At 39.5% G+C, this 25,058-nt stretch overlaps 2 protein-coding genes across 4 annotated transcripts; both read right to left on the bottom strand.

Annotated features, from left to right (window-relative positions):
* Positions 1-1,122: 1,122 nt before the first annotated feature.
* Positions 1,123-17,700, bottom strand: dgkaa (diacylglycerol kinase, alpha a). Of its 2 annotated transcripts, XM_029506746.1 has the most exons (24): positions 17,439-17,700; positions 10,870-10,973; positions 10,425-10,501; positions 9,165-9,294; positions 8,899-8,973; positions 8,763-8,812; positions 8,592-8,666; positions 8,164-8,280; positions 6,967-7,084; positions 6,686-6,774; positions 6,474-6,593; positions 6,101-6,199; positions 5,842-5,919; positions 5,617-5,690; positions 5,454-5,528; positions 5,259-5,344; positions 5,074-5,163; positions 4,727-4,887; positions 4,564-4,628; positions 4,119-4,209; positions 3,839-4,025; positions 2,516-2,633; positions 2,245-2,305; positions 1,123-2,093 (listed from the first exon to the last, which is right to left on the bottom strand). In XM_029506746.1, the coding sequence occupies exons 2-24, from the start codon at positions 10,943-10,945 to the stop codon at positions 2,013-2,015; spliced, it is 2,193 nt and encodes a 730-aa protein (XP_029362606.1). In that variant the 5' UTR covers positions 10,946-10,973; positions 17,439-17,700; the 3' UTR covers positions 1,123-2,012. The 2 variants fall into 2 exon arrangements, with proteins under 2 accessions (XP_029362606.1, XP_029362607.1); XM_029506747.1 differs by lacking the exons at positions 9,165-9,294; positions 10,425-10,501; positions 10,870-10,973; positions 17,439-17,700 and having other exon boundaries at positions 5,842-5,874; positions 6,083-6,199.
* A 2,275-nt stretch (positions 17,701-19,975) lies between these two features.
* Positions 19,976-24,298, bottom strand: rnf41 (ring finger protein 41). Of its 2 annotated transcripts, none has more exons than XM_029506683.1 (7): positions 24,190-24,298; positions 23,187-23,281; positions 22,964-23,079; positions 22,583-22,854; positions 22,174-22,309; positions 21,680-21,783; positions 19,976-21,585 (listed from the first exon to the last, which is right to left on the bottom strand). In XM_029506683.1, the coding sequence occupies exons 3-7, from the start codon at positions 23,051-23,053 to the stop codon at positions 21,231-21,233; spliced, it is 957 nt and encodes a 318-aa protein (XP_029362543.1). In that variant the 5' UTR covers positions 23,054-23,079; positions 23,187-23,281; positions 24,190-24,298; the 3' UTR covers positions 19,976-21,230. The 2 variants fall into 2 exon arrangements, with proteins under 2 accessions (XP_029362543.1, XP_029362545.1); XM_029506685.1 differs by lacking the exon at positions 24,190-24,298 and adding an exon at positions 23,352-24,166.
* Positions 24,299-25,058: the final 760 nt, after the last annotated feature.

Below are 25,058 nucleotides of genomic sequence, written 5' to 3'. Positions count from 1 at the left end.
CGAGCTCTGAGCTTCAACGTGGAAATCTAACTTGACTTCAGTCTTGCTGAATAAACCGGAGGCGGAGACTCGGCCCTGAGGGACACACATGAGTGCCAATAGTGGCGCTGACGTGCATCCTCCCTGCTGCCTTCACGTTCAGCTGGGAAATTTTTCCGTCGTCGTACGCGCAGCAGAAAACTTGGAGCTTCATTTGAGAATTTACCGGTTGGATAAAAAAAAAACTAACAAACAAACAAATGAAGAAAAACAAAGCTGAGAGGCGAGACTGAACCAGTCTGAGCCCAGTGAGCAGCTTAAAACAAACAAACAAACAAACAAACAAATCAAAACGAAACAACAGCGACTTCATGCATCTGGAATAATTTTTTTGCCAGAGTTGCTGTGATTCACTTGGAATTAAGTTTTAATTTACTCTCATCTGTGATGTTGTAGCAAAAATGTAGATTTCCTACTTGTCCATATATTTAGTACACTATTTTACCTGGTTTTATTTTCTAGTCTCTGCTTCTGTGGCTTTTGCTTTAGTTTCACTCCGTACAGTCCTACAGAGTGATGCGTGAGCAGACAGTCACACTTCACATCTGACAGGAGAGAGTGCCCTGGAAAATTTTAACCCTTATTTGATTGATATTTATGACATAAATTATAAAAGGCAGAGTGTTTTCTTTAAATGTCTTAAAACATGTTCTGTCCTATCCTCATCTGAAGTAGCACTTTAAAATTGATGGCTTGCTTTATATGCACAGTTGTGTAGATAACTCTGAGCTGTTGGCAAAGTTTCCAAACATATGCGATCAAATCGGTTGTCATGATTTGTCCAAAAGCATGACAGCTGATTGATTGCAGTGTTTGGTGCTACCAAGTGTTAAATTGAAGTTGAACGTCTTATTATTACTCAGAAAAACTCCATGGTTGAAGATCTGAAATATATCTCACAAAAAAAACAAACAAACAAACAAACAAAAAAAACCCCTCACTGACAACAAAGAGTTGTGAAATGACAAATACAGTGTACAGCCATCTGTGGTCACAGACTAAGAGTGGATGACGCCCCCTTGTGGTATAAAAATAATTGTGTAGGCAAAAGTCTGGAAAAAAAAAAGTCTAACAATTTTTGAGGCTCATAAGATTTATTAAAATCTTTAGACAGTTTATTATTTCAGGCGTGTGACATCAACATTCTGCAGATATATTAATAAAATGATATGACTGATATAGCTTTAAATAAGGACTACATCTGTTAAAACAGCTTTGAACCAATAATTTCAAATCCAAGTCATCATAATTTTTCAGTTTCTAAGTGAACATATCTTAGTTTTAGTACAGCAGAGAGACTTTCTGTCCTCACACACACACACACACACTCACACACACACACACACACACACCTAGCAGATCAACATGCAGCCCTTTTGGCAATGATTGTCCTGTTACTGTTCCCCAAACACTTTCAAGTATCTTCTGATATATGCGAAAAATGTTAAATGTATTCTCATCGCTCCTTCATTTCCCACGTTAAATTGATAAGAAAACATTTATTACTCACAACAAAAACAACAATACTTCGTGGTCTATGTCCAAAGTGTACATCTACACGGTGGTGTGCACATTCTCTATCTAAACCATAACCATATAGAATAAATTTTAAAGGCACGTGAAGCTGGATATTCCTTTTTAGTATGATATTTTCTCTACCTTAACGCACTCTAAGTTCCTATAGGGCAGCATTTCCACGTACTGTGAAGCATTGAGATAGTGAAACTGTCCAGTATTGATAAAAACACACTTTCTTAGATTCATTTTGCCACAATGCGAACACATCTCACCATACAGCTTGTATGCATACAGTGCCATGCTTTGGTTATATGTTACACAGAAGCAGAACCTTTGAGCAGTTACCTTCACTGTTACACTGTGATTATTCTACAACATTGACATTCAAATTAATTTTATTTAAAAAAAAAAAAAAGTGTCAGTTATTTATTTACAATGAATGTAGTAAGTTGGTTTTATTTGTAGTTGAAAAAACCAGTTGATTTGGCCTGAGGAGCCATCAACATACTGGCTTGATTCTTGTGTGTGATGTGAATCTGTAAAGAAAATATAAAAAGTGCAGTGACTTATATGATCATCAAATCAAAATCTTGCCAATGCCTGTACTTCTAATAGCAAAGCTATGTTTAATATTTTATATCTGGTTTGCAGTAAAGAGGCCACAGCGTGTGTTTTTGCGGTATTTACCGTGCAGGGAGGCTGCATCCACGGCTCTCCATCTATCTGCATCGGTAATGCTTTCTTTGTCCTGTGGGTCATGTAAAGACAGGTCGACAAAATCAATGACTCGGTGGGAATTTTAAGTACCAATAGGAAACCCAGCACAGGTCATTATTGTTACGTAAAGATCTAGCTAAGGATCATACTTAGCTGGTGATTAACGTCCACTCAAGCTATTGTCATGACTGAGAGCCCACAGCTTAACAAGTCTAAGCATGTCCATGTGACCGTTGCTCACCTGATGGTGATCTGCGATGTCTTGGCGAGCCTCACAGCACTTTTCAGGCCCGTGTATATCTGTCCCATCTCCATGGCTCCCTCAAGCCCGACCACCTCTAATCGACGGTCACTGAGATCTGACAGGAGGACATGAACGCTGAACATCAAGTGCACAGAGCTGTTTTTCGTTATTTTGCATCAATGCAGGGATCAAATAAAGAGCAAACACTTAAATAAATTCAGGTGGTTGTACAGTAATAATTTAGGTGCAGCATGTTCATCTTTATATCAACAGTAATTTGTTATTTCCAGGATGAGCAGCTGAGCAGCTGTTCTTCATAAACAGTTTCTGATAAAGTACTGGACAGTACCTGCTCAGCACAAAACACCAGGCTGGGAAACATGGTGGAACATTTAGCTACTAAAGAAAAGAAGTTGGAAGAGTCCCACATCAGAACTAAGAGGAGAATACATGATAATAATGTTCTGTATCTGCCACATGTGTAAACAGACCCCTGTTTAACCGCTTAAGACGTTCTATGTAAACAAAAAGATTCGCAATTCACTGCCCTCAAATGTCCTGAACAATCAGTGGCTCCAGAAATCAATAACACAACGAATACACACATGATCAGCTCACGATCAAAGCCAGTTTCATTCAATGCCTTATGTGAAATGTAAAAACTGCAAAAACAGTTGTTGCAGTGCACATCCAGTAAAATTGTTAAAAACAGTGATTTGTTCTTCTGTTTTTATGTCCACTTGACTAATGTAACTCCAGTGCTACCTTCCTTTTAACTCTGTTTGGGTGCTGGAAAGGTAGTGCACAGTAAGTTTATCAGAGCATGTCTCAAAATACTTGGCAGAAGCAGAAGAAAAATGGGGTTGATATGAGGGGGGTGTGCCGGGTATAAAACCAAAACAATGAGCAGAAGAAGTGAAAAGGTTGATTAGTACTGCAGCCACTTGATTCACTGTTAACTTAACAACTAGAAAAACCGCAGCTTGTATCACATTTCTGATGTGAAATTGGAAATGTATTTAAAATTTTGTTATGTTTGTCAAAATGTTTGTCATTTTGATCTGCTGATTTTGACTGCAAACATGTTTTGTGAGGTCACTGCGATCTTGACATTTGACCATGACCAAATTCTTATTAATGCCCAAAAAAAATCCTTCTGTGTGTTCCTGAGAGATTACATTCACCAGAATGTGATGGACCAATGAATGGAAGACATAATGTCTCTGCCTTAGAAGAACAAAAACTGATTACTGCTGTTTAAAACGAGACTCCTCTTCATATCCAACTACGATCACTGCTCTATGTGGAGTGAAAAAATACCTTGAGAGGTAACCTTCAGGATTTCTGGGTCGACAATCACTTCTGGCTCTTCCTGACTCGCCAGTCCCTTTGTGTCCCCTTTTTTTGTCTCACCCCAAAGGTTCGAGCCACCGTGCATGCTGGGAATGTTAAGTATTGCAACCCCCTCTAAAGACAGACTGCTGAGATCTAGTGGAGTACCGCAGCACTGAAGAAGGTGTAAAAATGTGAAGAATTAGTGCACAGTCTGTCTGTGGAAACAATTAAATGCACATTTGCAATGCCGCTAGTGCGCTCTCACCTCAATTGTTAGGCTCTCACTCAGTTTCTTGCAGGAAGCAGAGATGGTTTCTGAAGTGGCAAATTCAAAATACCACAGCTTGTTCTTCATTCTGCAAAGATCAAGAGGCCTGCCTTTCAGGTTTAAGTGAAATTTTACATTCACTCTACATTCTCCCTTTTCAGCACACAGCAAAAGAGTCAAGTTCCACCACCTGCCAGCACAGACACCTGCTGTCGTAACCTGCATTCAGTTTTTTCATCTTAAAAAAAGCAGTATTTTCTAGAAAAACTAGTTTTGTTTTTTTTTTGAAGACACAAGATGAAATTGTATCACTCAGCTCAGCTTCTGTTCAAGATGATTAAACCATGTTGTGTATTAAAACTATGTGCAGAATATATTTTGTTCTTTATTTCCTGTTCATGACCTAGAAGCTGAATATGTTCCACTAGCTTTAATTACATACCTGCTATTGAATTTCTGCGGGTGTTTCTCCCTCATTGTGTGAAACCGGTGAGCAATGGAGGCATCCTGTAAAAATAAAACAATAAAGCAATTACTGAATCAGCCCCCCCCCAAAAGATCAAATAAATACTTCCCTTTGTGCAATATGTTTTTGAGAAACTCACAACTCCAATTGAGAAGTAATTGTTGATGATTTCATATGGCACTGGGTCACCCTTCTCCTGATTCTCATCTGCGATGACCTGCACACTCCAGCGGTCCATTAGCACGCGAGAACTTCCCTCAATGTCTTTAAGAATGCGACTCAAATCCTCACCCTCATATCCTGTGAAGTGGGAACAAACAAAAAGCCCACCCAGGTTGAGCAACTTTGTGTGTTTACAAATATTTTAAGAAGCAGCTAAAGAGCTTAGATTTCTGATGAAGCACATTAAGAGAAACAAGCACGAACAGAAACAAAACATATGCAGCAGATGTGTAATTATTTTCAGAATACAAAATGTTTTCTCACCTCCTCCCCATCGCAGACATCGTGCAAGGTCATTTCCTGTGCCCAGAGGAAGCACAGCAACAGGTGGCCGTTCCAGCAGATTGGCCTTGTCTAAATGTGAGAAAAGGAAAAAGGGGAAGGAAAAGAGCATCACTGTGATATATATCAACAGCTCACGTCTTCAGAACTTGTACCAATAATCTCACCTATTGCGTCGAGAATCCACCCAACTGTGCCGTCTCCACCGCACACCAAGATCCTGTAATCCTGCAGATTCCTGAAGAAACTCAGTCTGATGGTTGGTGACGAATAGAGGAGGACACAATGAAAGAAATATTTAGTATGTCAAATATTTGCTCCTGATGATTTCATTTTTATCTGTTCTTACGCTGATTACTCACCCTGGAGCAGGTCCACCATTTGACAGGTTGTACACCTGCCGTGGGTTCAGGAGATACTGAAATTTACGCAGGACTCTGAAACAGATAAGACCAGGCTAAAACATTACCCATGCATCAAACATGTATTTCTTCACATTTCTCCATGAAAGTATTTTGGACTAACCTTTCTCCTTGCTTGCCCCCACTTTTAGGGTTTACAAACACTAGTAGAGGATGGGTATTTGGCACAGGACTGATCTGTTGAACCATTTATTGAAAAATATGTAACATTTCTAACATATATAGAAAATTAAAAAATAAAAATAAACAAGCTAGTTATTTATCCCACTATAATGTCAGTTTATAAATATTTGGTATTGATAAAAACATTGATAAGGTAGAATAATACCTGAAGCACTTGTCCATCAGGAGTCGTATTGAGCTCGCTGTCATCAGTTGAACCTGAGCAGCCATTGTTTGGTCTCTCCTTTCAGGAAGAAAACGAAGGCAAATAAAAATAATCTCTATACACTGTACCGTAAAAATGCCACACAGGTAAGCAACAACAACAACAAACAGCTTTGGGCTGATATTATGCTCTGTGTAGGTGTGAGAGGAATTATTTGTGCTGTACATGTGCTGGAGCGCGCCCTGCGATAATTCTGTACCTTTATAACGGGATATATTGCCCATGGAGGCAGGATATGGTCTCGGAGCGGCCCACAGGTACACTCTTTTGGCTCTTGTTCTGCACATTCATCGTGACGCTGAGAAACATAAACAGTCATTACATAAACTCACAAGAATGATGATAGACAATCTAAATTTATCTTTTACACGATTCTTGCATATCTGTGTGTTTCTGTGGATGCTCACAGTGGAAAGAGATAGCAAAGACAAGAGCAAGAAGAGGAGGAATTAAATATCACTAGACCGGATTTGAACCCAAACCATCATGTGAATGTAGCCTACAATTAGACCATTCAATCCAGAATGACTCATGACTAAAATGCACAGTCACAAATTAAGATGCTTCCTCACCATTGTGTGGCACCACACACAGTGTTTGCCTGTTAGGCCTTGGTAGCTCTTGATCTTCTTCTGGCATTTATCACATTTCCTTGAGTCACAGTTCCCGCTTACCCAGTCATGTAGTGGGACCTGAAAAGTGGGATGGATGATTGAACATCCACAGTACAGCACATATACAGGTCTGTGTCACTTTAAATGTTGTCATGGAGACACGGGCATACCCCTGTTTCTTTCTTTGACTTCACGTAAGTTTTGGTGCAGGGGGCTGGGTTCTTGTTGGCACAGCGCCCGTGGACTGTGTATTTGCAGCCTGCAAAAGAAGATTCATAGCTCAGCTGCCATTTGATGTTTGCACTAACATATAAAATCGCCCTGTTAAATATAAAGCTTGCAGATGGCTGTTCATCTGCAATATTTAATTTTGACCACTTCAACACTACATCTGAAACGATGAACGTCACTGTAGTGTCGCCCTCTGCTGGTGATCTTTCGAGGTACTCACAGGTGCAGCACAGCCCTTGCTTCCTCAGACCCAACAGCATGCTCTGACACACGTTGCAGTACACAGGCTTGTTAAAATGTTTCATCCTCCAAAGGTGCTGACCGTCCTTCTGGGCCATCTGGTTGTTGATGGAGCAATCATTGGAGTTGGAAGTGCAAAGAGGAGCAGAGTGTCATCCGTAGAGATCTGTGTTAGTGTGCTAAAAATCTGAATGTTGATTAGAGAACTAAATGGTTATAATGAGATAAGCTTACATCCGTTCAAACTATTCAAAGCTGTTCATTAATGTGCTATAGCAAAGGCTTGCATTTCACGGTTGTTTTTCACACCCACTCATTGCTAACCTTGCCTTTATGAGGCTACTGATTATGCAGGATGTAGTGGCTCTCTATACCATGACATACTGGGCAGCAACATGGATATTCAAATCAACACTGACTATAATGTGAAGTTCTCAACACGAGATTATCAGGTTGCTTTCAGTCTGTTTACAGGACAACCAGCACTCTTAACCAGATTATATACTGAAATGCTTTTTGTGTGGCATGATGAATCTGCAGCAGGCAGCCTGCGAGGCAGCACGCAGCGACTGTGAGGGGGCTGAATTCATACACCCCAGGCTTCAAATGTCCACTAGTGCTAGAAATAGCCTGAGGGGAAGTCCCTCACATTGTTGTGGAGGCCAAACCCAGTGACAGAGTCCAGTTCATGGTTTAATACTGCCAAAGTGAAGTGCAGTTGAACAGTAAAAGGCTTTTATGTTCTTGGCAACATCCATTACACAGAACTTTTCTTGATTTAATGAAACAATTTTTATGTACATATCAAATATTGTAATGATTTTTTTTTTATGTTCAAATACAGTGCACCAGCCAAAGGACTGTCATTTTATGCAAGCTCTGTGAAATTTGGGCACAGATTGTGCCGAGTAAATGGAAAACACTAAAGCACTCTGATGGCGCAGTGCTTGCATGAGAAGGGATGACATTACCGCACCCTGGAACACTGAGTCGGCAAAAAGGCCCTTATAGACAGGGAGGAGGCAGAGGACAGAGGAGAGGCACGTAAGGCCAGGGTTTCACAGGAGCATACGTTTTAACAGTCTGTCAGACACCTGCTGTCGAACTGAAATACCTCTAAGCTCAGCTGTTGGAGTCAACACCAAATGAAAGGAGAAATATGCTGCAATAAAAGCACCTTCAGACCCAGTAAGACCAGCAAGGGAACGTTGTTCATGCCTCCCTCCACCCACTCCTCTAGAGACACCGTGCCGCTGCTGTCAGCATCAATTGCTGTCATCATGTCCTTCAGAACCTGATGAAATGATATTTTGTTCTTAATATCCAGTCAGCACAGAATATTTTTCATTTCTTAAAAATAGCATTATCTTCTGAAACTGCTCATACATGGGAACTTGTGACTCTCACAGCTGCAGTGAAGCTTATCATTTTATTCATCCTGGCAAATGAGTAACATGAGGTGCCATATATGTAACATTGTAAAGGATATCTTGTGCAAACAGATTTGTGCATTTGCTATATTCTCACAGGTAAGAGTACAGCATGCAAGGCTTTAATATGCGTTCAGGATATTTATTTTTCAGAGTAGAGCACTGTGTGACTTACCGGCCTCAACTCTGACACATCCCAGCCAAGGTATTCTGCAGCATGCATCATCTGAGCAATAATCCTATCCACTTCCTGTTTAAAAAGAAACATAGCATTTGAGTTAGAAATGCGGTAGGCATGATACTTTTATTTACAATCACACCCTAAAAGACCTTCTCAGCAACTTACAGAGCTGTCGAGGACCCCATTGCCATCTCTGTCATAGAGCTTGAAAGCAACTGAAGAGAAGGGGAAATGAAAATGGAAGTGCTGGACCAAATAATCACTCAAATTACTTTGGGTGAAAAAGAAATAACTGACTCACACTCCAGCTTGTCCCTCGGCTGACCATCCTCCAGCAGGGAAAAATAACATGAAACATCCTTCAAAAAAACCTCTTCTACAGGAGAGAGAGCAAGACAGAGGGAAAAGAGCTAAGAATGTTGTAGTCACCATATCTGCACATCTAGTACACCGACATGCATGATAAATGACTATATACCAAATAGATCACGGTGTAAATCAATATTGGCCAGCTACACAGTACGGTGGAGAGAGTAGGTCGTGCTAACACATGGTGTATAATCTTACTGGCACTGTCTTCCTGGGTGGGTTCAGAATTTTGGAAGGATTGGAAGAGTCTCTGGCAGAGGGCCACAGGGAAGTCCTCCACTTCTAAATATGTTTTCAGAAACAGACGAAAGCCTTCTTCATTTATACACTGGGAAAAAATGAATAAGAGAGGAATGTTTGGGTACATTGGTACAGTGAATTAAAACACAAAATGTCTGAGATGGGTGTGTCACATGTTTACTTCTGCATTTTTAGCATCACATCTTCAGGAAATAAGGGGGAAGATGATGAGCATGTTGTTGCTACCTTGCACAAATGTTGTTTCACTTTCTCAGAAAAAAGAAAAGGAAAATCTTGTTTTGGGCTTGATCATATGAGTGTGTCCGGCTGGAGATGAAAGATGTTTCTCAGAAGCAAATAATCTGTCTTTTATGAGTAAAACTACCTTTGCAAAATAGATGTGGTTACAGGGATTTTGTGTGACAGTAAGATATGACAAAAACAAGCTCATGATTCAAGATTTTTGGTATGTATGTTTCTCAAATCACAATATACTGAAGGGCTAACAAGGAGTAGTCCCTAGATAGTGGTGAACCACAAACCCATTTCTTGTTGACATAATTCCATTTCCCTGGTTAATACCCGACAAAGCTGCCCCAGTAATAAATAATGTCACCACAAGGCAGCCAGATCACAAGAAGACAAGAGGAAAAATCAAAGACGAGGAACAGTCTTGGGTCACTTAAAAGATATTGACTGGTACTTTATAACAGTGTTTGTGTTTCCTTCCATCATGAAAACCAACACGTTCTTCCCATTATCTAACTATACTGAACATAGGCAGTTATCCTTTACAAATAACTGCATTTATTTCCTGCACAAATTAGTTGGCAGTATCAGCTACTGATGCACAGCATTGTAGAGACCCTTTTAAAATCATATTTAAGATCACCATGTAGCTGGTACTCTGTTCAGCAGGGCCTTGTTGCGTGGGCAAGAGTAAGGAGGTAATTTACATTTACAGACCCGCTTCAATGTGCTGATGATATTTCTCACAGACAGCTTAGTCATCGTGATCAATGGGTTTGAATGTAATTAATCAGAGTAGAACAATTAATAACTGCCCAATACACATAAATCGCATGCTTGTTTCTCACTAAACTGCTCTGTTAGGAGTGATAATTAAGTTCAGTTTTCTGCCTTGTAGCTGGTATCGCTGCGAGTGAGTTTTGGAAGAGTGGACATGATGTTGAACATCAGGACACATCGTCCCCTCACCTCTCCGTGCCTGTGCCGGGCCAGACTGCCATCTGCATCAAATTCCCTCAGTACGTCTTTCACCTTCAAACTGCAGTCTGGAAGCAAACGTAAAGGGGTCACCTAGGATTGAACATGTGCTCCTCTGTGTGTCGGTAATTCTCAAACATTATTTTTGATCAAGTTATACATCACATATAGCAGTTTCTAGTCTATATTTATGAAAAATCATGTAAGTATATGATTGAATGAAGACTGTAGACTAATTTGAAGAACAATGAAACATCCACATGCAAAAAACAAAAACAAAAACAAAAGCATTGACTTTGACAGTCTGCTACATCTACAAAAACCATAATGTAAATGAGTGCGTATGTGTGTGTTTCTAATGTATTTGTAAGGGTTGGGGGGTGTGAAGCACTAAGATAGCTGCCTGCCGCCCGCCCGCCTGCTTGTCTGTACTCACATTCAATGTACTGCTGTAGCTGGATAAAGTCGACAGGGTTCAGTTCCTTCACCTCTGGGTTTGTGGGGGTGGACATGGTGCCTGCTTCTGCACTAACTGCCTGCCTGTGCACAGGCGAGAAGAACAGTGAGACATAGAGGCAGAGAAAAGAGAAGGTGGGTGCACAGTAGCCTGCATCTTTGTAAAACATAAAAGCATTTCTGCAAGCAAAAGATAGCATCTTCTTTTTTTTCTGTACAAATCCATGATTGAAGACAGAGATTCACACTCAACATCCAAATTTTGAGTGAATCAGAAACAACAATATGTAGAAGTTTGCAGAGCAACCACACCCAACACTGTACAAGTCAAAATGCTTTTTCCCTTTTGGAGAACACAATGAATTATTATACTAAGTTTACATGACCAAGGACTTTTATAGTTGGTCATGTATATGACCAAGGATATATCATGGTGGTCCGTGTTCAGCAACCCACAGTCTTTAGTCATCATATATATAGATGTGATTGCACATTACTGCAGTGTAATGCAGTGTCACTGCTTAACGTGAACAACTTTGTCAGGCCTTTTTTACGTGTCATTCCATCATGTGACTAACCATTTATAACTGGGTCAAAAAACTATAGCAGAAATTATGTCAGGCTAAAGGCACCCATGATACTTATACTCTGGGGATTTTCTGCACCCGAAAATCTCTTTTCATAAACTAAGTGGCCCATTTAACATTCATAAAATATCAGATTTTTTAAGCGTTTGTTTTAGTTTAGCACAATAGCAAAAAAATAAGTGTTAAAATGCATCAAGTTGGCCTCTAATTTGACTGCACCTACAAACCAATGTCATAAATGTCACACAAAGCTGAAAGTGAAGTTTAGAGCGTAGTGTCGCAGTAAAAATTTGTCAAGTATGACGTTGGTAGCATGAAGTCAGGATGAGCCTTTAGTGTGTACGTTATGAATTGCTTCAGAGAAAAAAAGATGCGGTAACACCATAACGGAAGATTTCCTAATGACAGGAAAACAAACAGATAGATGTGGTGTTTAATAATTAATAATTAAAGACAGGACAAACTAGTTAATAGAGGGGAGAAAATTGCCTGACTTCCTGTGTGACGTTGCTTTTGCGGATGTGTATCAAGAAAAAACATAGACATCAATCGATACAGAACTTATACAGGGTGTGTTGCAGTTGATAATCAATATGTTTGGCAATTACCTTAGAAATGCGATATTTCCGGAAAAGTCTACCATAACAAGCACCAAGAAATAGCACCAGTATTTTTTCTGCACCACTAATGCATTCCTTTAGCAATAAGACAAACATTTAAAGTGCTGCAATGGGTGGTACGCTAAGATTAAACAACACAATTTTAAATTACAAACTTTGGTTTGGAATTTTGGTTGTTAAACGATTATATGCTCCATCTAATTCTCTCAGCTGTTCTGTTGGTACAAATGTACTTATTCTGGTATCACAAGTAGCTTATGATGGCTAAAGGTGGTAAACCTTTGGCAGATACATTCCACAGTCAGTTTGCTAACTGTATGATCCTTCACTAACTTTTACACTCCATTTTAAAATTTATCATGATCCTCTTTGTCTGAGTTGTGCAATTCAACCACAATCAGGTGCATTAGATTTTGTGTCCATTATGTTACCATTATAGGACAGCGCAATGGAGACTTTCTGAATCAATCTGCACTTCACTCGCATTACCAGAGCTGCTGATGGACCTCTGAAAACTCTTTACACTACTCTGTTGGAGTGCATGAGGAAAGTTTAAAAAGACTAATTGATTGTGATAACATATTGATGGAGGGTAGAAAGTAAGATAAAGAAGTTCAACAGCTTGCTGTGGAAAAGGATAAGCAGTAATGACGTGTAATAAGAGAAGTTGGAAAACACCAGTATGGTCCTTTAAGGGCAGTCTCCTGGCTTAGGCCCAAGTACACAGGAGTAATTCCAGTAATTCTCTACGAAACAATGTGCTGGTTTCTGAAGGAATTAAAAGGGCAAACCGTTTGAAACAGAAAAGGAACACTGTACCGAGCATGGTGTGCGAGCTCTAAAAAACAAACAAGTTTAAATCACATTCTTTAAATCTGACACTTTTCAGAAGCGCAAAATTACATAAAAACCATTTTAACCATCGGTTGCACAGTTACAAAACTAAAGCGGATAAAAGACAGTCTGGTGGTTTTCAACCCAGGCTGACAAATGATGAATATGTGCTGTTCACACTGTTGTCTAAAAGTGTTATCACACATTAAAGTGCAGCCAGCAAAGGTATCAGTGATGGCTGTCTGCATTGAACAGAAAATCAGAGCCCTTAAAGGACAAAGAACTTACTGAGAAAAATAAATGAAATAATCATTTAAAAAAACCACACAAAATAAAGCCACCCACTCTGAACATGCGATTTGGATCCATTTACTCTCTTTAGACTCTGAAAGGTTCACACTGTCCTCACTTAAATCTCTTAAAAGGTCAGCAGCGTTGCCTAGCAGTTCTGTTTATGCTGCTGATCAGGTGAGCTAGGTCCATATCGACAGAAAAGTGACACATGAAGGAGTCACGAAAAGCCATCTGAACTGATCACCTGATTACAGCCTGAAGAAAGAGTTTATTCTAAAAATATGCTGCTGCTGACTCCATCTTCAAATATTTCCCTATAAATAAACAAAAAATGGGCTTTGGGTATTTATTTGCACATTAAAAAACGCCTATTTTAGACCCATGGGTGTTGTTTATCCTTTCCCATTTTATCATTTTCAGAGGAGTGTGATGTCACAAACCAGCATCACATCGTTTGTCTCCTTCCTGATGAGCACCAATCATCATTATTGTTTGGTTCAACAAGATCTGGAGCCTATCTGAGTAATGTGATTCCTCACTTCCTTATTAGATAATGATTTGCATGCACAATGCAGACTCAGATTCAGGACCAGTGAGAACATGGAGGATAAGGCATCCCCGGCACTTAGAGGAATACAGATCAATAGTATAATATAAACTCAGCTAACTTTATCTTCTCTCTAGCATTTTGAAGGGGGTTTTGTTGTTGTTTTAGTTTTGAAAAGCATCTAAATGAGCTTACTGAGACAAATATAAATATTTCAGAAGGTTTCAGGAATGTTTGTGGCCTGTTAAAACTTAATATATATCAAGTGATTGTTTCTAGTTTACCTCTGAATGAGGTTACATTATTGGGCTTAAGTTAAGGATGCTTAATGAGGTAATCGTTTATAATTCTTTAAAAAAAATGTGTAAAAGCATAAAAAAAGCATAAAAAGGTATAAAAAAGCAGTCCAGATTCTGCTGTGAAGACATGCAAAGGATTAAAATGGGCACCACTTAACCAATATTTAGTGCCATTTGCTTTGGTCCACAATGACAGACTGTCTCATGTATAATTCTGTTGGAACAAAATAATGCTCTATATAATCAGTACAGGACATGTTTTGAGCAAAAACACAAAGTCTGTAATCTACTGACTCACTGCCACTACTGGTTCTTCAAAAAGGAGTAAAGCACAATATAAATATTAAAGCGGTTTTTCAAATAGCATCAGGTTGAGAAAGCAGCATTGACTCCCCCATACACCTCTGAAAAACCAACTGCCCAAAGCCTGACATTTCTTTTTACCTCAGACCACTCAAATAAAAAAACATCAGATAAACTACTTTATAACAATTCACACGATGAAACAATTGGAGGATTAGAGTAGGTAGTTCAGATGGTATTCACACAAGCCATACATACAATTATGAACCTTTAATGTCTCGATTTAAAACTGTCAACAACCATAAAACGCTCTTTTCACAGCCATCATGTCAAGGTATTACTTGGGGATGACCTTTTTCCATTGAGGGTAATGTTTGTGCAAGCTGTCATCACAACAACACTGTGTGTCAAGGAAATCTGCTGTTTTGCACCACTTGCACGGTGCACACCACTGACTTTGTCATTCTGTGGTTGGAAAACACTGCGTAGCTTCATCTAATGTTGGTAATTTGTGTTTCTCCTGAAACTACCTGAAAATTATCTTCAGTGAAGTGTGTGCAGATTGCATCAGGCTAGTGGAAGTGGGAGGACAGACATGCTTGGTTGCTGTGGAAAGTGTTTCCCTCCATCAGCTGCTCTCCGTCAGAGTGCTGCCACGGGTGACTAACAGGTAGGAGGTGGCACAGGCAGAGATAGAGACAGTCAATTCTGGGAAGGGGGAGCCCAGTCAGTAGCTGAGTCTTCCCCCTGCAGCTCCACCTCCTCCCACACCATGAGCCTCTTTCAGCCTTCGTGACCAAAGGCCACACTCTGAATTACATTCTACATGCAGATGCTACTGTGACTCATTGCATGAACAGGGGAATACTCCCTTACTATAAACGGACTGTTTACTCAAGGGTTCACTTTAAAGGCAAAGTAAAAAAAAGTTTCTTACTCAGCTGTGCAAAATGAGGAAAAAAAAAAAGCCAATTTTTCATGTTTCTGTATCCCTCCAGCTACAGCTGGTAACCACCACTTCCCCTGGTTGTTTGACTGTCACTTTTATTCAGCACAGTGTCAGTGTTACTGGCAAATATATTAAAGTTACTGCCTCTATTGTTGAAAGCAGCCAGGCCAAAACGTGTCTTTCTTTTCTTTGTACATGATACTACACATCCAGAAAAAGTAATGGTTAAAAGCAATAACACGGTCATATTTGAGTATGCTTTGAAAACAGAAGATTCCCTTTGTCAACTAATCTAGCATAATATTTGAAGAACTGAGCTATATATAAGGTATAACGGGTGCCAGTTAGTAGGAACACTCTGGACAAATTGAACACAATAGACTTAGTTTGTAAATGAAGCAAAAAATGAAGAAGAAGAAAAAAAAAAAAAAAAACACCAAGACATTCACCACTGTATGAATCATAGATTTCTTGGAAAATGTAGGCGAGGCTTTGCTCACTCCCGAGCATCAAAGTGAGGACTGCCCATCATTGAGTTCAGACTTGAATGTGACTTACATAATAGCTTTTTGTGGAGGCAGCCTTGTAGAACACCACGCTGCGCTAAAAAAAAAAACAAAAAACGACAAAAACCTCAAACCTGCCCAGACATGTGAGGGTGTATGCTGTCATACAATAGACACACTGCTTTTATGGTAGAAGTGATTGCACATATCGGGGAATCTCGTCTGGTTCACCCACATATATATCCATAAATGAAAACAAATGTTTGCAATGAAATCCAATCATATCATATTCTCCACTGTCAAGGTCAGTAATGCAGAGCCTTCAGAAAGAATTTAAATATTTTTTATTTTTCCATATTCATTCTTAATAACCGCCTACACTACCCCTAAAAGAGGATTTACTACTGATACTTTACCTGAGCAACCCTAACAGGTTAAAGTCTAGTCTTACAGAATTTCGGCAGACTCTTGTAATGATGTAATGAAGGAACTTACAGCTAAGTTAAATACACAGCTACCATGTTTAGAGAAGTAAAAGTCTGCAAACAAAAGGCATGAATAGTCTGATGTAAGCATTAACAACGGGACAACTGACCTGGCTGCAGTATTGATTGTGCCTAAAAACTCCCTTGCAGCTAGAAACAAATGTTATACCACTGAAACTCGGTTCACATGACTTGCTTAAAATGAGCACATGGTTGGGTCGGACAGTGGTTCAGAAATTGAGTGTTTGGGCAAAAATTGTGGAAAATCTCATATCATGATTTCCCTGTTTGTTTTCTTTTTTCGGTAATCATGAAGACTGAAAGTCGCTCTCACCACTTGCAGTAAAATGGCAGCAAAAGTGGACCTTTGAGTAAACAACACACAGCATTGTCAGTGCTGACAATCTCCCAACATGAGGACTTAGGAAAATCACAGACTTAGCTATGCCAAAATGAACAAAAACACAGTGAAACCTCCTTGTGATGTCTACTATGACGGAGGTTTCACTTAGCCCACCGGTATAGCACCATATAATCTCAAATGGGAGGAACTCAGATATGAGGATAAGATAAATTTAAGTAACATATTGTCAAGACCTTTACACTGTAGTATCTTGAGATATGAGACAGCAAATAGTTAAACTAGCCAAGTCTGTAGACTTGACAGATGAATAACTCACTTCTCTAAATAGCCCAGCATGAAAGAAGGGATCCCTTGAAGCTGGCACCCTAAGCAGCTCTATATTATCAGGCATCAGGCACTGCCAAGGGAACTTGAATCGGGCATCTCTGTGGAGATTAAGACGGAGTGCAATTGGTTCTTGTTTGGCTGTTGTGAATTACTCTGTTCTTACCACACAAGACTTATCCACATCATTTGCCTATGACAAAAATCCCATGCAAAGAGCTGAAAGCTGTCATTTACCAGATGCATTTCACTAGATCATGACACAATTCTTGACACAAACGCAAACACAGCGTGCTACAATTATCTCCCCCTCCTTGCAATAGTCGTGCGTCTGCTATCTGCTGCCGAAAGCCGTTCAGAGCTGCACTGAAACTTCAATCAATACGCCGAGCCTGGACCTTTTTTCTGGGGTGGGTGGGTGGGGGGGGGGGGTTTACCTTTTCTGTCGCCGCTCCGTTGATGGCCGTTGCTGAAAACGCCGTGGTGCAGCAGCAACAACGACCGGACAGAAGATCCTGCTTTCAGAGGCGAAGCAAAGTGGCCGTTAACTTTAAAAGACAGGAGGCAGGAGGTCGGCGGAGCGAAGGCAGCGAAGTAGTGCAGGGCGAAGACTGACTGACTGAGCGGATCCCTCCTGTCAAGCACCGCCTCAGCTGCTCTGCGCCCTCCGCTAACCAATACACACCCGCTTTCCACCGCTTGTGCATCAATCTGCAAAGTTGCAAAGTATCGCTCATTAAAATTATGTAACCTGTCGTTGTGCAATGATAAATCTACGCCCTTATGGGAAATCAATACGCTGTGCATCAGTAGGTGCATTGTTCAGAGTAATGCTCATAACAATTGTGGAAGTGCCATCGTTGTTGTTGTGCGGTGCATGCAGTAGCCACGTTTTCAGTAGAAGTAAAGGTAGCAGCTGCAAAAGGTGAAAATGCCAAGTATTATAATTTAAATATTCATAAATATACAAAAAAAAAAAAGAAAAGATCTATTTTCACACATATAAGCATGATATTATTGGGTCACAATTACTGCTTCTTTTAATATGTAACCTACATCTCTTTCCTGTTGCAGCTTAAAGGTGAAGTATTTAATTTTAAATCCCCACAGTGAATATTTTTATCCTGTAGGCTAACAACCGTGTCTTACACGTATATTGAGAGCTAGTAGAAGTAGAAGTTAGCATAAAATGGAAATATTCTAGTTAAATATGTTTCTAATAATCACGTTCTTCATTAAATGTGCACAAAATATACTGTAGATGAATGTAGTACATGCTAGGCTAGGCTATATGGTTTCTGCAATACTATGCCGCAAGCTAATGTAATATGATCGGGAACAATGTATTGAAGAACTAGCATTAACGTTACAGTAAAATAATAACACGATAACCCCTTAAAATTGCCTTACTTAATCATGCAAACAACAACAACAACAACAATAATAACAATAACTAAACACAAACACAACACAATCTCACCGTGGAGCTTTTGTAGCTAGCTTCATTTGTCACGACTTCGCAAGGAAATTTTACTCACGCATATTCGAACACCTAGTTTCTAGTTAGCTGCTGTGATCATTAAACCTTAAAAATTTTAAATTAAAAACAGATGAAATCTATTTTTTCTCGTTTAGAAATGATAGTTTTTACGCTATTCTTTGTTTTTTTCTTAAATCTCGTGACACCCGTTAGCAATGTTGCTATGGTTACTGCTCCTTTAGCCGACATTGCTAACTAATGTTTAATGATAATCAGAAGAGTATTTTGCGATAAATATAATCAATACACTTGCTAAAGCTAAACCTTAAAGTTCAAGTATTTTTTTTAGAGCTACACAATGAGATGGCGTATTATCGTCAGGAGTATTTTTGTTAAATCGAGTTAGCTTCGCGTTGCCGAGTTTTCGCTATACCGCACAGCATTATGGGGGATGTAGTTTATTAACTGCCGGCGTACAAACATGAAACAGCCTAGCTTAGCACATTAAACATAATAACATCAAGAAAGTAATTTATCAACTCTTTCTTTAAACTCATTTTCTGTGTATAATATGTATAGAAAAAGCTTAAAAAAGTGGTGGATAAAACCAGCCACATTTATTATACTCATATAATTATTTCTTTAGTTCTATGTGTCAATTTAATGACACTTTGTACTAAAATTCATTGCATTTCAGAGGGAGATCTGTTAAAGTAATAAATTCAATGTGAATATTTTATGAACAATTTTATGAAATCATAAAATGAATTGAACACCCAAATTATCCAACATTACAGTTTGAATTTAACTTGGGAATATTAAAGGCTACTTGAAATGGGGTTGCAATTAATAGTCAAGTGAAGTAATGTAACTCACACAATTCCACATTCAAAATTGTACTTTCGATAATTTAAGTACATCTTCTTAATTAAATATTTACCTAAGTCTTACCTTATGTGACAGTATTTTTTAAACGTTTTAATCCCTAATGCTAACAGCACAGTTAAAGGCCTCAGGAGTTTTGAAATATTAAATGTTAATTTACCAAAAATGTTGCAAACATTTCTTCAAAATATCAGAAAGCATTGGGATGAGGACTGCTGTAAGCTTTGCACCAACCAATCACATCACATAATGAGTGTAGACAATAAATGAGCTGCAGCATTTCGTAGAGCCCATGATTTCACATTCCACTGACCACAATGGTGAGGGATTAGTGTCCACAATGAGGACGAGGCTGGCGAAAGGATAACACACATGGAAAACATGTGGGTGTCTGGGTTAGACAGGAGAAAGGAGCGAGACTTGTGCACTTTGTGGTTTAAATCTTTATCTTACCTGGAATAACAGCATTTCTTACTCCCACTTCTACTTTTCATTGCACTGATCATATTTTGGCTGAACTTAGTTTGAAGTACTCAACTACTGCTCTGAAATGATTGAACTCTTCACAGGTCTCTGATGACATGGTGTGGCAAAATAAGGAACTACATTTTTTCATAATTAAAATACATTATTTTGGGATTAAGTTTGACATTTTATTACTTTGTCTGTACAATACAGTACATAACAGACACAAAACAAATAAAAACATTAATAGGAAAAATGATAAAGGGCACAATCCAAACTTATCTGTTTACTGCACTTGGTGGGCTTACCTACTGGGAGTCTGGAGTCTCATTTGTCTTACTACAGCAATAAATGACGAATGGTGAAACATTTTACCTTTTAAAAGCCATAAGAGTGTCTTCACAAATATTTCTACAATCTCCAAGCTGTGGTATTTGTGGTGAATCTTGGTGAAATGTCAGTGAATAGATGTTGGTTAAATGTGAAGAGTGAGAAGATCAATGCTTACACTTCTGGATCACCTAATACATCAAGTGAACCATTATTATGATTATGATTTGTCAAATAAAAATAATTCTTAAGTTTGTCCTAAATGTTAAACTTTCAATTTAACAATAACTGGACCCAACATACAGACTATATATACAACTGAGGCAACAAAACACAAAATAAATTTCTCTTCCTGCAATTAACTTCAAATGCACCGAAAAAGGCAGATTTTCATACATCAAATGGTAACATCTTCAAGCATGTTTGTGTAAAAGGCAACACAATAAATAAAACAAATGGCACAGAAGGTTTGGACAATCTAAACTGAGAAGCACAATGTCTTGTGAAATATTCACAGGATCCTAAATACTAAAAAGCAACCACACAAAAAATCTTCCAAGTCGATGTCCCTGCAGACAGTAACACAGGATGACGAAGCAGAACTGATATAAACAAACAAACAAACAAACAAAAAGAAAAAATAAATCACAATCTAATTACAGTAATTGGAATAAGAGAATGACATTTATAATTCAATATAGTATTTGTATTTACAAGCATCTTTTTACAACTGAGGACATTAAATGGGGGTTCAAGCTTATTACTATATTAGGACATGAAGCAGAACAATCAGATCATATAATGCACTAAATATAAACCTTGTAAACATCACATCTCACTTTTCATCTTAGATATCAGTCAGATTAAGTTTTTATTTGTCAGGTTCATGTTTTGTCCTTACTTTAAGGCATAGGTATGAAGCTTAGGAGTGAGCCTCTAAAAAGATTTCATTTTAAATAAGCCAGATTTATTCAGATGGTTTCTCTATCAAGGAAAACCAACTCGTCACAGCAAACCCCCAAGCAAAACGTCCCCACTTGTCTCTGGATCAGCTCAGCTAGCTGTGCAGTTATAAAATCTCCTCCACGCCGTGAGCAAAGATCATAACCAGGCCGGGCTCCAGGATCATATCCTCCCCCATATGTTGATTTTCACAGGCCATCACCACCACTGCCTGTTTGCCAGGGATACGCTTAGCAACATAGTTCTCATAGTAGCGCCTGTTCATCTGCCGTACCTCGAGGGTGGCGAGTCCCTGTGGCCAGTTACGCTCGTGAGCGTTCTCGATCAGGTCGTTCACAATTGAGAGAGGACAGCCGCTATCAATGAGGGAACGTTTGATAACCGCCTGGAGCACAGCATCGGGAGTAGAGATCATGCCCCCCCAGCGTGTCACCCTGGCAGGCTGCATGGAATTCACCCACCTGACGAGTAGATCAAGAGAAAAAAACCACATCACTTAGAGGCTGATTCACAGCTCCCTGTAAAAACTAGGACAGAAGTAGAAGTTTCACTTACTCCAAGATTTCATTGTATTCAATGCTCTCCTCGAGGTTCTGCAGGTTGGGGTTAGCACTGCGGATTGCTCTCATGTAAGCTTTGAGCAGCTGAATGTCTCGTTTCTGGAAAATAAAAGAACCACCTCCATCAGCTCTTCTCGCCCTGAATACAAGATTCTATGTATTCACACTAACATATTTCTATCAATCTCTTTGGGTCTGCTACTCTATCATGAATTGGATTTCTAATAAATGCTGATTCTCAACCTTTTCCCACCAGCTAGCTCAGAATCTTTGGAAAATGGCAAACTGTAACATGGAGGTACTGAGGTTAAAGGCTGAATGTCTGATTGACATCACATACAGACTGAAACCTTATGCGATAGTGCTTAGATGAGTTTTGAAGATGAAATGGACACAGTATAGTTTGTTATGGAGATATTTCAGTTTTTCAGATGTAAGTCCATAAAGTATTCTGTGTTAAAAATTCAATTAGCAGACAAATAGTCTTACCTGTTCCCCCAACTGGTGTTTATGCTCTGCTACGGTTTTCTCCAGCTCTGATATCTTTGTCTGCTGCTGCTGGACAACGCTCCGCAAATGTTTAATGCAGTTGTGGTTGGGTAGCTCATCTTTGGGCATCTCAAGCCTGCATGTGTTGGGAAGATGGTACAACAGCAGAGGATATCCAGGTTTAAATACCATGCAATACTTGGCTAAATATCATGTAAATTTTTTATAATAATTCAATATTTCACAGGAGATTATTTTGTATTTATTGCTGCTATCATTATTATACTTCATACATAGTTATTTTGAACAGAACTTAAGCACTGGTCAGTTGGATGAAGAGAAATTCATAATCAATTCACTTAAACATCACAAATCAGAGTACTTTTTCCACCAAAATCAAGCCACTCACCCGCATCCATCCTCACAGTTGACAGGCCTTTTAGGGTTGTGCTCACAGTCTTTGAGATGTGACTGTAGCTGGTCCAGTCGTAGTGTTGCTGTGCAGCCAAAGGTTGCATTGTCACAGCTGATCTGGAGTTTGGACAGCATGTTACGCATGATGCGGGGCACAGGCCGGAGGTGAGCTAACGTCACGACTGTGCGGTCAACAGGACAAATCTGTTGCTGGGCAAACCACTGTGTTATACAGGCATTGCAGAAAGCATGCTCACAGTGAGGAGCCTGAAACGAGAACCAAAACCAAAAAATAAAAAAAAATTAAAAATTAAAACAAACTTCCAGAAAAACTATATATTTAGGGGATGGATGATCTTCCAGACAGGACACTTGCCTGCACTGGTTCTTCTAACACTCCACTACATATAGGGCACAGTAGGTCTTCATCCACCTCCCCTTGGAACCTCGTAACGTCGTACCCCATGGTACATCACTGGGACCCACCACCTCCTGAGGAAAACACAACCGACTGGGTTAGGTTTCATAGATTTTAAGTTCAAAAGATAGGACTCAAGTCTTTCACTCTCTCACACAAACTCTGAATGCATCTCACTCACAAAAGGCCTCAAATGCTTCCATTCAGTTCTTGAAGTATTGCTGATGCATCACATCTGGCAGGAATCATCTGTCTGGCGAAGGAGACAGACGTCCCCTGAAAAAAATATACTTATTATTTTGTTTGCAAAAGAAAATTAATTGATTTGCGGGTGGGAGTCTCATACCATGAAATCTAATCCCAGATAATAACTACATTATCTGCTCATCTTGTCTGAGGACAAACCACAATCAGTCGTTTTCAGGCTTCATCATACGAATCAACAGGCAAACACTGTGTTGCTAAAGTGCCTTTGAGGCAAAAGGCGGACTGTCAAAGCAGCAAGTTTTTTTTTTTTTTTTTTTTGTATTATTTATTCAGTAAAAGCAAAAATATGAAAGCCGACTCCAGAAATCTGGTCACACATGCATAATTATACGCATCCTGACATGGAGAGCAGTGTCATTGATAACCAACGAGATGTGGTTTTCCAACATCATCTTCGCCATGTGAAGCTACAGCAACTTGCCCCCCACATCTGAACAGAGGATCCCGTTGTCCCAGCTGACTGGTAGCTGACCTAATTTCAGCGGAAGCAGGACATGCCGGTCTGGGGGCGATTTGCAGATCTCTTTTACCCCCCCCCAACGAATTGGGACTCAACATGGTCTGCACACAAGCTAACCTTCCATGGTAACGCCATTCGTGCATGATCTTGTTTTGTGGCTAGCACAGCTTCAGATCTCAATACCAACAGGTTTCTAATGAGCCGCCCGGGTGTCGTGGTGAACAAACAGCCCGGTGAGTGGATTCAGACATCAGCACTGCTTGCTCTTCATGAATTAAATGCAGCTAACACATGCTAACTGGCTAGCCATGTTAGCGCCTACGGTGCCGTTTATTTCCTCTAGTAGTAGCCACGGAGCTAACCAGACGGAGCTCAGTCTGAGCAAACTACACGGAGAAAAAGCTCCTCAAGGGCCGTCCCGTTAGAGGAAAATATCTCCACTGAGTGGCATACTTACTCCAACTTATAGCAAAACGGATCCGAATCGCGATGTTTATGTGTTTTTGAACGTCCTACTGGAACTACTGGTCGCTAGCCACGTCCTGTGCTACATCCTACGCTTCTGCGTCATCGTGACGCAGGCGGCTGCTGACGTCATGACGTTCGCGACGACCTTTTAATTGGTCGGAACAAAAAAAATAAAATAAAATAAAAAAAAAAAAAATCAGACGGAAGTTTGTGATTGATTTTATTTATATCTGCTGTCAGACATGTATTTACCAGCCAATGTGAGGATTTAGGTTCTACACACACCTGCCGTGTTTCAAAGCAGTTGTCCTTCAAACAAAATGTCATGAAAACACAATGTTGGTAAATATAATGATGCAGAGGCTCCTGTCACTGCTAATACTTTTGCTTTTTATATGTTTATGACATTTTGTGGATATCTTTTGGCAGTATTTCTATTTTTCACTGAGAAAATGCTGCCTTTGGCAAACCACATATGAAGTGTTTTCCAAGCCTCGCAGTATCAATCTTACCCAGTTTAATAAGGAAAAATAGTTGTGAATTCAATAGACCGTTTACATGAACTGAGCTATTTTTTACAAATATTTCAATGTTTTCACCCTACCTTTTTATAAAACTAAAAAAAAACAACAACTATTTTTCAAACGTCTTAGACACCCTGCAGCAGTGCCACAAGGGTAAACTGCTGCAACAACAATCCCGTCAAGTTATGTCTCACCAACTCTCTTGGCTCATCAGTGAAAAAAAAAAAAAAAATCAAAAGACAACTCTGGACTCTGGGAATATTTAGCAATAGCACTTTATTGAACACAAAAACAACCCTAAGCCACAATACTGAATGACAAGACCAATTGGCTG

Source organism: Echeneis naucrates, chromosome 7, assembly GCF_900963305.1.
Source record: "Echeneis naucrates chromosome 7, fEcheNa1.1, whole genome shotgun sequence".
In the NCBI taxonomy this organism is placed as follows: domain Eukaryota; kingdom Metazoa; phylum Chordata; class Actinopteri; order Carangiformes; family Echeneidae; genus Echeneis; species Echeneis naucrates.
The sequence above is the reverse complement of the archived record's forward strand: the minus strand, read 5'-3'. Positions and strand labels throughout refer to the sequence as shown.

What these genes read in the sequence shown, in the direction of transcription:
- rnf41 (XM_029506683.1), bottom strand. Translation starts at nt 23,053, where the DNA reads ATGGGGTACGACGTTACGAGGTTCCAAGGGGAGGTGGATGAAGACCTA. An exon ending in TGTTAGAAGAACCAGTGCAG is followed by an intron (nt 22,855 to 22,963) that starts GCAAGTGTCCTG and finishes TTCTCGTTTCAG; the next exon opens with GCTCCTCACTGTGAGCATGC. An exon ending in GAATACAATGAAATCTTGGA is followed by an intron (nt 21,586 to 21,679) that starts GTAAGTGAAACT and finishes TCTACTCGTCAG; the next exon opens with GTGGGTGAATTCCATGCAGC.
- dgkaa (XM_029506746.1), bottom strand. Translation starts at nt 10,945, where the DNA reads ATGTCCACCCCCACAAACCCAGAGGTGAAGGAACTGAACCCTGTCGAC. An exon ending in GCCGAGGGACAAGCTGGAGT is followed by an intron (nt 8,813 to 8,898) that starts GTGAGTCAGTTA and finishes CCTTCTCTTCAG; the next exon opens with TTGCTTTCAAGCTCTATGAC. An exon ending in GCAAGGGCTGTGCTGCACCT is followed by an intron (nt 6,775 to 6,966) that starts GTGAGTACCTCG and finishes CTTCTTTTGCAG; the next exon opens with GCTGCAAATACACAGTCCAC.